At 40.6% G+C, this 13,339-nt stretch overlaps 3 protein-coding genes across 3 annotated transcripts; 1 reads left to right on the top strand and 2 right to left on the bottom strand.

Moving 5' to 3' along the window:
* Positions 1-6,304: 6,304 nt before the first annotated feature.
* NEUTE1DRAFT_59468 (uncharacterized protein) lies at positions 6,305-8,435 on the bottom strand (the record flags this gene model as incomplete). Its single annotated transcript, XM_009850776.1, has 4 exons — positions 6,305-6,912; positions 6,975-7,758; positions 7,872-8,197; positions 8,265-8,435. 4 exons carry the CDS (start codon positions 8,360-8,362, stop codon positions 6,537-6,539), a joined length of 1,584 nt encoding a protein of 527 aa, XP_009849078.1.
* A 1,370-nt stretch (positions 8,436-9,805) lies between these two features.
* On the bottom strand, positions 9,806-10,624 carry NEUTE1DRAFT_128312 (uncharacterized protein; the record flags this gene model as incomplete). The annotated part of the gene is made up of 2 exons (XM_009850775.1): positions 9,806-10,163; positions 10,205-10,624. 2 exons carry the CDS (start codon positions 10,465-10,467, stop codon positions 9,806-9,808), a joined length of 621 nt encoding a protein of 206 aa, XP_009849077.1.
* Positions 10,625-11,743: 1,119 nt separating this feature from the next.
* Positions 11,744-12,861, top strand: NEUTE1DRAFT_98967 (uncharacterized protein; the record flags this gene model as incomplete). The annotated part of the gene is made up of 5 exons (XM_009850774.1): positions 11,744-11,776; positions 11,806-11,867; positions 12,389-12,393; positions 12,549-12,781; positions 12,826-12,861. The coding sequence occupies 5 exons, from the start codon at positions 11,744-11,746 to the stop codon at positions 12,859-12,861; spliced, it is 369 nt and encodes a 122-aa protein (XP_009849076.1).
* Positions 12,862-13,339: the final 478 nt, after the last annotated feature.

Raw genomic sequence — 13,339 nt, 5'->3', positions numbered from 1 at the left:
TCGCTATTAACAGTATTAATATTAGTAAAATTATATTCGAAGACGGTACTAAATTCTATAAAAAAGTAAATAAATTTTTAAAGACCGATGACGAAATTTAAGTTAAATTCCTTAAGCAATACTAGTATTATATTAATACTTTTAGGTAAGAGGGTGTAGAAATTCTCCCTCCTAATCGTTCGTACAATCTTAAATTCGAATTCCGTTTAGGAACTTCGCCGCCCGCTACCTATAATTATATTTTTAACCCGGACGAATTTAGCGTTATTAAAAAATAAATGAATAATAACCTTAAGAAGAAGTTTATTCAATTATTATAATTAGAAGCCTTAGCCCCGGTCCTACTTATTCAAAAATTAAAAAGCGGAGTCTGCATTTATATTAATTATAAGGGAATTAATAATATTACCCTAAATCCTACTATTTACTTCTACTTATTAAAAAGATTCTAAACGTAATTTACTATACTAAAATTTTTATAAAATTTGATATAATAATTGCTTTTAACCGTATTCGAATAAAATAGGGCTATAAGTAGCTAATTATATTTATAATACGCTTCGGCCTTTTCGAATCCCTTATTATCCCCTTCGGTTTATAAGGAGCCCCCGGTACTTTCTAGAATTATATTAATAATATCCTATACAATATTTTTAATATCTATATAATTGTATACTTTAATAACCTTCTAATCTATTCGGATAATATAAGGGACTACGAATAGTATATTAACAATATCCTTAACCGGTTGGCTAGAGTAGGACTTAGCGTTAATATTAATAAATATAAATTCTATACTATACGTACTAAGTATTTAGGGCTAATTATTACCCTGGGAAGTATTGGAATAAATTTAGAGAAAATTAAAGTAGTAACTAAATAGCTAGCCCCAAAATTTAAAAAGTCCCTTCAATCTTTCCTTAGCTTCGCAAATTTCTACCGACGGTTTATTAAAAACTTCTCGACTATAATTACCCTACTTTAAGAATTTATAAAGAAGGATATAGCCTAAATTTAAAATACTAATTACTAACGAATATTCGAGTTTTTAAAGAAGTCTTTTATAGAAAGCCTAGTATTAAAAACTTATAATTGGACTAAAAAAACAATTATTAAAATAAACACTTCTAATTAGGCTATTAACAGAACCCTCTCTTAGTATAGTAATAATAAGATCCTTTACCCTATAACCTACTTCTCCGCTAAATATACTTCGTAGGAATATAATTACAATATTTATAATAAAGAATTACTAATTATTATTAAAGTATTCGAGGAGTAGTAGCCGGAGTTTAAGGGTATTTAATAACTTTTTAATATTCTAATAAATTATAAAAACCTCTAAACCTTTACAACGAATAAGTAATTTACCCAATAGTATATACACTAGTCTTAATTCCTATTTCGATTTAATTTTTTAATAAAGTATACCCTAACCTCTAAGAATCTACGCCCCGATACTTTAAACCGCAAAATTAACAACCGCCCCAACGGCGAAGAAAACGGTCGCTTTATTACCTATAAAAGACTATTATTCAACCCCTTATAATTTAAAAATAATTATTTTAAAGACCCCGCCGCTAGCTTTGTGCTATACCTACTCGGCCCCAAGGACTTTAATACTAAATTAATTAATAACCTTATTTATACGAACTCTAAAACTTTAATTTTCCTCTCAAAGTTAGTATTTTATTTAATAAACGTATTATAACGGTAGTAGCCTTTAATTATTAGGAAGGTATTCTATAGAATTTTTTCGGAATACTATATTATTAACGGTATTATAAAGTAAAAAGATAGAATTATTATTAACCCCTACAATAAGGGCCTTTAATTCTAATTAATTAATTACTAATATAATACTCCTAGCGCGGATTACCCTAGTTATAATACTATATACAAATTTTCACAATATAATTTCTATTAGGAAGGGATATATAATAATATAAGGCTTTTTTATAGAAGCTACTTCCCTTATACTAAAACTAAATTACTTAAGCGCAATTCCGCCGGCTATTTTAAACCTATAGTTATTTCCCTAGTATTTTAGATAGCAATTTTAGTTAATTATATTACCGTACTACCGGATAGTACCTACTTCGGCCAAACCTTTAAGTATATTACTATTATTATTGACTAATATACAAAAATATAATACTATATCCCAATATTAATCCTAGAGGCCAAAGAATTAATTAATTGTTTTATTAATTGTATCTATTATATTTATAGTTTACTAAATAATATTCTATCTAATAGAAGTACCTAATTTATATTCCGCTTCTAATTTATTCTTTATAAAAAACTATTTATTATTAGGAAGTTAACCTCCGCCTTCTACCCTTAAACTAATATATAAATCGAATGTATTAATATAAAAATAGAGTAATTTTTAAGGATATATATCATTTAGGCTTAAATAAATTGGGCTAAATAGTTGCCTCTTGTAGAATTTGCTAGTAATAATACTATTTCTTTATTAATAGGGATTTTACCGTTCTTCGCTAATTATAGTTATTACCCTTATATAGGTATAAAACCCCGAATTCCGCTGCCTCTAAATCTTTTACTAGTTTAATTTAAAGAGTATTATAAAGTTAATAAATTAATAGATTGCTTTTAAAAAATATAGAACTTCGCTGTTTAATAGATTTATTGTATATAAGAATATTATAAAGATACTACTAATAAAAAATGTATTGACTCCTTTAAATATTATATTAATAATATAATTCTTTCAAATACTATAAATTTCGCTAATAGTCGGCTATATACGAAGCTTTCCCCTTATTAGGAAGGCCCTTTTAGAATTGTCTGCGCTAATTTGTATATAGTCCACCTCTCCCTATCCGTTAATATAAAGTACTTACTAATCTTTTATATTTTTATAGTATAGTTTTAGTCGGGTACGGAATTGCCCGGTTAGAATATTATAATGAATATAAAGGTAAATAAAGGCCGGGTAATAATATATACGGATAATTAGGAGGAGTACGAGGAATAGGCTTTTAAAAAGTTTATTAATTATATTTAATTAGGTAGTAATATATATTAGTACTACTATATTAAATAGAAGATTGGGGACCCTATTTAGGAATTTGTTACTAATATTATTAATTACGAATATTATCCTTAATAGTTTTATTACGAAAATCCGGATAAATTAATACCGCCGGGGGTTTAAAGATTTCTCTAATACTTTACCTTTAGCTCCCTAGCCGTCTCTAATTCCTTAGAACCCCCGGCCGCTCCTATATTGGAACTTCCGCATTACTGCTCCGCACACTTCTAGTAAAAAATAACCTCCGTAACCGATACAAAGCTATTTTTAAGTACGGTAATAACGGAGCCAATCGATATAATAGTTAGTAAGGACGTAAAGGATAAATTGTATTTGGTATTTAGGAAAATTATACGACGGTTAATAGATATATAATTTAAAAAGTTACTTCCAATATAGTTGGTGGATTATAATTGTTTTTGAATAGGGATTTATTATTATATATATATATAGATTTTTTAGCTCTGCGAGCTTCTTTTAAAGGGGGATAGTATTATAGGGCTAGCCTGTAATATAGTTATACTATACGCCTTCATTTTAGAGCTATTAATAGCTCTAGTTACGTACAGTCCCACGTGTGTGTACGCGCACGGACTGGCCCAGTCTAGGCTCTCGCTTATATAGCCAGTCCTCTACGCACACTTTCCCTTCTCCTCCTTCGTATAATAATGTATATCCTACCTTACCTCCAACGGTGCCCTCTTGCCCCGTGATAATTATATTGCTAAATAAGAGCCCTAACTAAAAATATTGTTAAAATAGGGAAGTTGGATATAATTTTATTAATCTAAAGATTAATATTCTTTTTATTAGTAATACCCAATTCGCTAAGTATATAAGCAACCTCCGATTTAACGGCGGTATAGAACTAAAATTTAATTAAAGACTAATTAATATAATTAATATTACTATCGATTAGGCGAAAATACTATATATTATACTAGAAATAGTACGCCTCCACTGGTATATTATAATTAGAATAATAAAGAGTTAGCTATTAAACTATAATTCGATAGACGTTAATAATCTTATTAATGGCAGTACACTACGGGAATATTAATAGAATATTAAAGGAATAATATAAGGCCTATATTATAATTATAGATTTAAATATTTTTAGTACCCTTCTTAGGCCTAACTAAGGACTTATCTGCCTTTTAGCCCTTAGATATAATATTAAAACAAATTATTAAATCCCTCAACTCGATAGTAATATAATAGTAAACCTCCTCGGACTATATAAATTTATTACCGTCCTTCTTTTAAAAGGACGTAGCCTAACGAATTATAGTTACTATATTAGTACTATTACTATTTATAAGAATAATAACTTAGGAACGTTAGAATAACGTTATATAAAATTTTTTTTATTTAATTATAATTATTCTTACTGTTATAATAAATAAAGCACTTCCGGCGCCGACTAAGGGGGAGATAGTAATATAATATAATAAGCTTACTACTATTTAAAATAGTATCTTCATAGTTATATAAAAGCAAATTATATATCTAAGATTATTAATAAAGGTATTATCAATAAAATTAACCCTACTAATATATTAATTTACTACGAGGGCTTTAATATTAATATTAAGGCAAAGTAGTATAATAATAGTACTAAAAATTTAGGAGAAAGAATAGGGAATAGAAACTAATATTATAAAAGTATTTTTTAAACGAAGAAGGAGTTTTATACTTATATTATATAATAGTAACGCTATAATAAAAGAAGAGTAAAATATACGCTAAAGGAAGGGGAGAAGGAGAAGGAGGGAAAGGAGGAGAAGAAGAAGAAGAATAAATCCTAATTATAGAGGCGAAAATGCGCCGGGATATACGTATTTATTTAGGGAGGCCTGGGCGCTACAACCTAAATTACTTTAGACTTAGCGCGTAAAGCGACTATTACTCGGGGCAACTACGGCTTAGCGCTATACGTATAGACTACGTTCCTTAGCGCTATAGCGATAGCTGCGTACTAGTATAGTAGGCTTACCTATAATTAAAGTTAATTGCATTTTGGAACCCGGGGTACTATTATAGTATTAGAAACTATAATACTGAAGCCTCGGTATTCCCCTACCGTAGTACTACAAATCCGAGTCATATCCTTAACCCCTATCTCCACCCTATAATATATATAGTTTGAAAGCAGAGTTTTCGCTACTCTCTTCTAATCTTTCCCCCTTCGTGCAATAATACGTCTTTTCTAAAGTCCTTGTTAGTCGGCATCGTAATAGTAGGGGTTTAGACGGTTACAATAATAACAATCTAAAAGAGGAGGAAAACTCGGACTAAGTAAAGTCTTATTAGAAACGACCCTAATAAAACTATAGTAAAGGGAACACTAACCGAGAATTCCAAAAAAGGAATCTCTAATAATTAAAAGAAGCGAAGCTACAATACTAGGAATACTAATTCATTCTTTTTTATATTAGTAATATAATAAATCCTTAGATTATACCCCTCTACGTATAGCCAATTGAACTAGTATTTACTACAATGTACAACTATTAAAGGGTAATAAATTTAACATTTCGTATATATAAGGATTATTAAACTATCTTTATAGTAGTAAGGATAAAGTTCCTACTAGTAGGAGAAATAGAACGCTACAAAGTACTAGGTAATAACCTTAATTTTAATTATCTCTATTACGGATTGCTAAAGTATTACAACAATTAATCCCCGGATAGACAAAATCTAGAAATATCTCCTAATTCAATCTTAATACTTCGGTCGGGGTACAGCTCTATAAGGGTAATAATACTAACTCGGGTAGGGAGTAGGTAATTGTACAACGTTTATTTAGGGACTCTAATAGGGAAATCTTTCTTTTCTAATATTATTATTCGTACCTATTTAGCTAAGTATTTGACAAGGAATAGTTATAGGAGATTTTAGTTATTTTTCGTATATTTAACAGAGTACTTTTTAGTACAATAGGCCCGGCTCCTCAAGGGGGGAGCCGGGGGGAGCAGGGGGGGTAATATCATAGGGCTAGCGCCTAGGATTAAAGACTCGGCTTTACTAAGTCTACTAAAACGGGATGGGGCGTATCGATAAGGATGCGAGCTTCCTAATTGGTCGGATCCACATGTTTGCCTGGCTCGTGCGCCCGACCATAAAACCTTCTTTCAACTGCACCCTTCTGGTGCAGTCTTCTCTTGTTCTCTTTATCAAATATAGCATTTCAACCATTACACGACTGCTCGCTTTGCAATACTCTGGCAGACCCGTTACAATATATACTTAAGAGCAGCCGCCACGTATATGTTCTATAGTCTTCTTCTCTATAAATTGTACCCGTCCTAGTCTACTATACACGTTCGGTAGCGTCTTGGCCCGGGGCAGGCCCAAGGTTCCCGCTACTAGTCCTATAGCTATTTCTTCATGACGAGATACATTGTACAGTATCACTATATCCTTTTCCGCCAGCAGCTCTCTGAAACCCTATACACAGATCCAAATTATCTCAAGCTGCCTCTTCAGTGATATCAACAACTGGATCCCTTACCTTCTTTTCCTCCCGGATCTCCCGGAAAGTGATAGTCGGCACCCAACCAATACTCTTCCTGGCATCCGACACCTCTTCATATAGCTCGTCAACCTGCTCCAGTGTGAGACCTTTTGTCTCATAGATCATGAAGTAAACGAATGCGATGCAGATGAAGCAGCATCCGCCCCAGACGAAGAAGATCTTGGACTGAAGGTTCGCATTGCCAGGGCCGTAGTTGACAAGGTAAGGTGTGCTGTAAGCAATGGCCCAGTTGAGCAGCCAATTCGACGCTGTAGTTATGGAGAGCGACTTGGCGCGGACTTTAAGGGGGAAGATCTCGCCTGTAACGACCCTGGAACCTAACAGTTAGCTGCTGGTAGAACTTGGCGTGATGAGGAGAGTGGGATCACTTACCAGGCAACTGGACCCCAAGAAGCAGCGAAGAAAAAGATGTAGAAGCAAATAAATGCAATAGCTGCTTTCTGTGCGGCGAGATTATGCACAATGATCATTCCGCTTGCATCTTGACTTGTCGTTGTTGTCCCAAGAATAGCAACGATGAACTGGCAGACACACATCCCAACAGCTCCCCAGAGCAAAACAGGCCTCCGACCCCATTTGTCGATGGCGTAGAGTCCGGGAAGGGTCGACACGACATTGACAAGATTAGTGATCAAGGATATCAGAAACGAGTCTGAGAATCCGGAGTTCTTGAAAAATTGTGTGCCGTAGTAGAAGATAAAGTTGATGCCAGTCAACTGCTGCAGACTCTGGAGAAAACAGCCAGTAAGCAGCCGCTTGAGTAGATTTCCCTTGAGGCAGTCTAAGTAGGTCGCCTTCCCGAGGCTCTTCTCAAATTCATGATTTGCTTGGATCTCGGAAAGCTCTTCGATGATCGCTGGATGGTTCTGCTCCAGACGGCGGAGGATAGCTAGAGACTTAGTGGCGGCTGGGAGATTGTCTCTCTTGATATGAAAGCGTGGAGTTTCGGGAAGAATGATCATGCCAACGATCAGGATAATCGCCCATGCAAATTGAACAGCTATGGGGATGCGATAGCAGCCGGTGTTCTGCAGGTTATGCGTGGCATTGTTGACAATGGAGGCAAGAAGAAGACCGATGGTAATGGCTAGCTGATAGGACCCGACGATGACACCACGAATCCATTTTGGGGCAGTCTCGGATTGATAGAGGGGGACTTTAAATATGTGTTAGTCAATGCCACATGGATGAACCACTCTTCCAAGATCGCAGTTGGGGGCGAGATAGCCTCTAGCAATACCGTTGAACAATGTTATCGAGTTGACTTACTGGTTGCCGATATGAGACCAACTCCCAATCCAGCAAAGAATCGGCCAGCCAGAAAAAGAGGAATGCTGACGGCCGCGGTCTGTAGGATAACACCGAAAATAAACACAAACGACGACAGAATAAGGCCCAAGCGCCGTCCAGCCCAGTCGGCAAGGGGAGCGGCACCAAGAGCGCCAAAGAAGGTTCCAGCGGACAGAATGGAGACGATAGTGGCAGATTGCGACGCGGTAACGTCCAAGTGATGCTCTGGGTTTCTGTAACCTGTCGAAAACAAATCTTGCCAATAGGGCATAGCAAGGATACCGCCAATAGTGCCAGTGTCATACCTACATGGATGTTAGTTACGGCAACACGAGTAATCGTTGTTTGAGGGTCTTGAGTGTGGGAACACACCCAAAGAGTACACCACCAAAGGCGACAAACAAGCCAATGACAATGGCGGGCCATGACTTGCCCGGCACACCTTCAGGCTTCTTGAGTGACAAGCCCATCTTGTCCGGAGGTATATCGGTCCTGAGTAGTGAAAGACAGGTGGTTGAGGAAGGCAAGACTCAAAGAGGCAGCGACTTGAACATGAGAGAGCTCATACCGCGTAGTACAGAAGGCTCTGCCCTCGCCTTATATAAAGATGAAGCTCGAGGTGACATTTAGATACTTAGATGGCCAGGCCATGATGGTCTGATCTGTCTTCACGGGTAACTCCATGAAGATACTTGGAAAACAGTAGAATGAAGCATCAACATACCCGATAAGGGAAGCGACAAGGTCTCATTGATGCAACGCACATGCAAGCCACTATGGGGAGGAATGGCCGAGACTCTGCTGCAGTCAGCTGTCAGGGGTATCATTGGCTGATGACATATCTGCAACTGGCTGATTTACAGGGGTCAATTCCCCCCATCTGGGGTTGTTTTATGGGGGAGCGGGGAGATTCCTGGGGTCGGGCAGGGCTACCTAGGTTGTGTGCGGGGAGAAGTTGGAGAAGGCTTTAGGGGACCACCCCTACTCTTCTGTTCCTACAGTAATGTGCCCTGTTAATGCAAGGCCCCCCTTTTGCAAACACATACAAACTGGCCCATTAGATGCAAACGATTTCTGGGCCCGGATTCCCAGTTTTGTATGTGAGTGAGGTACCCCTTAATGCAAAAGCCCCCTTAATGCAAAAGCCCTCTTAATGCAAAAGATTTGAGCTGTCCCCCATACTGCCGGAATTAGTTGCATTAACAGGGCACATTACTGTACCTGGTGGGTGGTATCCACCCTCGAGCCACCCTCTGAAGGGCCTCGCTTACAGACAACCCAAACTAACCTAGAACCGACCATTCCCATCGTCAGCTGAGAACGTAAGCCGGCCCCAAAAGGAGGCCCTATGCCCTGATGCGATGCACTACTTACGAGTAACGCCGAGTCTGTGGCCGAGATGCACCAAAGTGGACACACTTCCTTCCATGACTGTACAATACCTTCGGGCTTCGTTAGCGCTTGTTGCGTTCTAGACCAATGGACCACCATCTCAACACCCTCCGTAGCCTCCAACATGGCAGCAGTTACCGAACCACTGGTATTGGGTACCAGTGCTAGATCCAATAGCCCCCGGATTTGCTGTCTCCTCCACAAAAACCCTTCTTGTCCTCCTCCCAGGGTGTGACGAATGAGGAATATTGGCCGAGATGCAGGTAGGTTTTGGTCCGTATGCTGGTACGTGAACAACTAGCCTCCTCACTGACTCCACAATGTACAGAGGCAAACAAACCGAAGCTATACCAACATGCCAGGTCCAGGTCACGAGGTGCTGGAAGTAGACGTCTCGAGGTAGGTAGCTTTACGAGAGAAGCGGGATGCTCGCGGTCTTCGGACGAACGGAGAGGTAGGCAGCGGCAACCACAAAGCAATCCGGCTGCCCATATTATCGAGGCGAAGACACGTCCACGACCTCACCGTACACCTTCCCAGCCCCACTCAAGCTGTCTGTACGATCTGCTGGCTATTGGCGATAATGAACCTCGGCAGAGTCTGGGAGATTCACGTCCCTCCAAGCCCACCGTGATTGTGGCCGTGATTGTCGTCGTGGGCGTGGTGTGGATGGCGTAGAAGCCGCCTATTTTGGTATGGAAAACTGGGATAGAAGAATTAGGACGAAGACCCCAGGTGTTGTCTAGGGCTTCTATGGTCCATGAGCTTGCACTCTTCGTCTTCTTTCTCATCCCCGTCTCTGCGGACTGCAAGTTCGTGTAATGACGAACTGTCAGGGCGCACAACACCGGCCGATTCCACATCGTTTCACCGAGTAGCCTTATCAGAGCCCAAGTTATCGTCATTAGTAGATACCTTACCGTGGGTCCTGTAGCGGATATTGAGAACTCGGCCACGTGGATAATAATTCCTTTAGCAACCACTTCAGCCCCAAACGGCGGCTCGTAGTCCTCATTTTTATCTTTCGGAGTTGCTTCGTCACCTGCTTGAGCTCCAGTCTAGCCTTTAGCGGGACTCTTGACTTGACGGTCTTGAGAGTGGCTGTTGGAGAAGACAAGGTGACTGGCAGGAACTGAAACTTCCCACGGTAGAAGTTGAAGTTCGAAAAGTTGCGGCTGGACATGGCGACGAGAGTTCAGTACCCCCGCCCTTGTCAAACCTCATATGAAAGGCGCTGCTAATGTCAACCTCGGCGTCAAGTTCGATGATCATATCAGTGACAACCGCAAGGCCCGCTGTGATATCATCTCCGTTGCAGAAACCAGGACTCGGATCCTTGGAAGAAACGAGGTTCAACACATGTCAACGCTGTGTTCGTCTTTATGTTGAGCTTCAGATACAGCTCGAAGTCGTCCTCGAACGCAATCCCGATTTTGACCTCTGGTAGAGGAATCAGATCGACATCAAGGTCCAGGTCCAGGGCTGGCCAATCTGTATCAGTACAGTCAGTATCTCTCTCGTATATCAGCTCTTTGACTTCGTTGTTGATGATCCGCTACTTTCGTCACCTCTTCGATTTCTCTCCCGCTCTCGGTCGAGGGTGTGATTCCGGAAGACGTCGGTGACGTTGTGGTTGAGAGCGAATCAGCATGTGGCAGCCCCCTGGTGTAGCACTCCTCACAGGTTTCCTCGATATCGAGGCTGGCACTCAGGCTCTGGTCCATGGAATCGAGGAAAGAGCAGATGCTTAGCAATATGACAACTGAAGTTTCATAGTACCTTAGTGTGGCTCCCTCCAGCGCCTGTTAAATTCCATTCTCCTGGTCGCTCGGTACTTGGCTCTTCCCTCGTACTTGACAGCATCTTCTTACAAGACGCTTTAATGTGTCTTGGATGTCAATCCCGGCACATTTCGAATTTGGTAAGCTAATTGGACTGGCGGAAACGGTACTTAAGCCCACAAGTGCCCAGACAAGGACCGTTGCGAAGCCTCCGAGTACCATGGCCATGGAAAGACAAGTGTGCTGCTCGTTGAGTGGTGATAGGAGATAGGAACAATGGATGCGTACAAGGGATGAGCAGGTTGGATAGGTTTGCACTAGGCGGGGAATGGGCTTCATATGTAGGTAGGTACATAGAGGTATGCCTGGACCATGGAAATTTATCGTTACGTACTAGCGCTAGCAAGCCTCTTGGTCTCCTCCTTGAAAAGGCGCCAAGGCAAAGTTTCCATTTTGTCGCTGGTGCCGAAACGATAGTAATCCAGTTAGAACCCGGATGTGGTCAAGCTCCTTAGCTCTGTCAGACGCTACGGCAAGGTACATTAGTTTCATGCAATTAGTACCTCTACATACAGACCGGAATCGAGAAGGAACAGCACCTAGCATTTTGTGGCTTGGAAAGAGCTACATGCAGCTTGCCTTGGCAATGGCGATCCGTCAAATCTCCTATCTCGAATAATGCATGCGGAGATAACCAGCTTTGGCACTCCTGTCTCATGACACGGCAAGCTGTATCATAGCCCTGCAGGTCTGTTTGTCTGTCGTTGAAGCAGGAAGGCGGAAGACAGTGCAAGGACGACGGGTGACATAACGCTGGAGACCGGGCAGGTCGAAGTCAATCTCTCTCATGCATCTCGGGTACCCTTCCCTTCCTACCTCTACCTATCTCTCTTTCCGTTCACATGTTTTCTTTTCATCAGACCTCTTACCTAATTCCGTGTACTGTCTGCGTACAGTACCTTTCTTTTCGACCATCGAATGTCTTCACCAACCTTTCCCGACAGATCATCCATCTGCCAATACTGTCTTTCGCATGGGAATTTTTACCTATCTTGAGAGCGACAACACTCTGAGCTCTTGGTGTTAACCTGATAGGAAGCCTCGCAATGGTTCAATGCGAGTAAGAGTTAGTTTTACTTCGACGTGAAATGGTGATTCTAGGAGCCAGTGTCTAACAAGCATCTTTGGCAGCTTCCCCGGCTCATACCCACTTCTATCAATGGTCCAGTGCCTATTTTGAGGCTACGGGTTGTCTCAAGCGACAGCACAACATCAACACCACAAGATCGAGATCACAGCAGCTTGAGCACTGTGATTGTGAAGGACAGGTACCCTACCATTGGGTAATTACCTAATCTTCAGATCTGGTGTAACACAGAATATCACCATGCTGTCTAACGTTGCAAACCAGAACAGTAGCATCTGGCCACGTCAACAGCAAGGCCGCACTCCAGTAACCGGGTAGCTAATGTTGTATCTTCAGCCACTGACGTCTTTGAAGAGCAGTCTGGATGTTCCTTCGCTCGACAGACGCCATGCCCGAGGATCTGGCCTTATCCAGAACTCACGCTCCTCTCGCGACCAGTTGCCGATTCCCGTGATTGGGCTATGAGACAGTTGTGGTACCATCTACCCAGTGACAGCAGCACCGCATGGCAATACTGCACTGTACACCTCCCACAGGAAAGCCCCTCTAATGTTGCCGCCTTTTGGGGGGTACGTAGCTCGGACGCTGTCTGCCCTGCACTGCTAGATCATAGGATGGCTTGTGCATTACGGGCTCTTCGAGTCGTTAGTGACAGCAAGGCATATCCAGAATAAAAGATTGGGGCGGTCATTCCGGTTTCCTGATATGAAGCCGACCGTTCGAGCTCGGAGAGGTACCAGGACGTGGTATGTAGAGAGAGAAACTGTCGTCATAATACCACCTTGGACACGCTCAATCTCGACAAGATCCCGCCGGTAAAGGAGAGGATTACTGCAAATGGTTTTACACGCCGATAAATTGGAATCTTGGCTACCCGCTAGTGGCACGCCGACGCCGAGGTAGATAAACCCTTCGATATCTCATTGCCCAAGGGATTCCTTGCCTTGATGGGCGGCCAGTGAAGCATAAAGTTAAAAAAAAAAAACGCCCCTTTTTTTATCTTGTTTTTTTTTCCACATAAGCCTTTTCCGCGCATGAGGATGTGGTAGCGTACACTCGTGCCATTAGATGGCAAACCTATGTTTACCGAAAAAGAAAGAGAAAAAAAAAGATCTTTTGGTCAGCTT

Source organism: Neurospora tetrasperma (assembly GCF_000213175.1).
Source record: "Neurospora tetrasperma FGSC 2508 unplaced genomic scaffold NEUTE1scaffold_2, whole genome shotgun sequence".
Lineage (NCBI taxonomy): Eukaryota > Fungi > Ascomycota > Sordariomycetes > Sordariales > Sordariaceae > Neurospora > Neurospora tetrasperma.
This window is presented reverse-complemented; position numbering and strand designations above follow the sequence as displayed.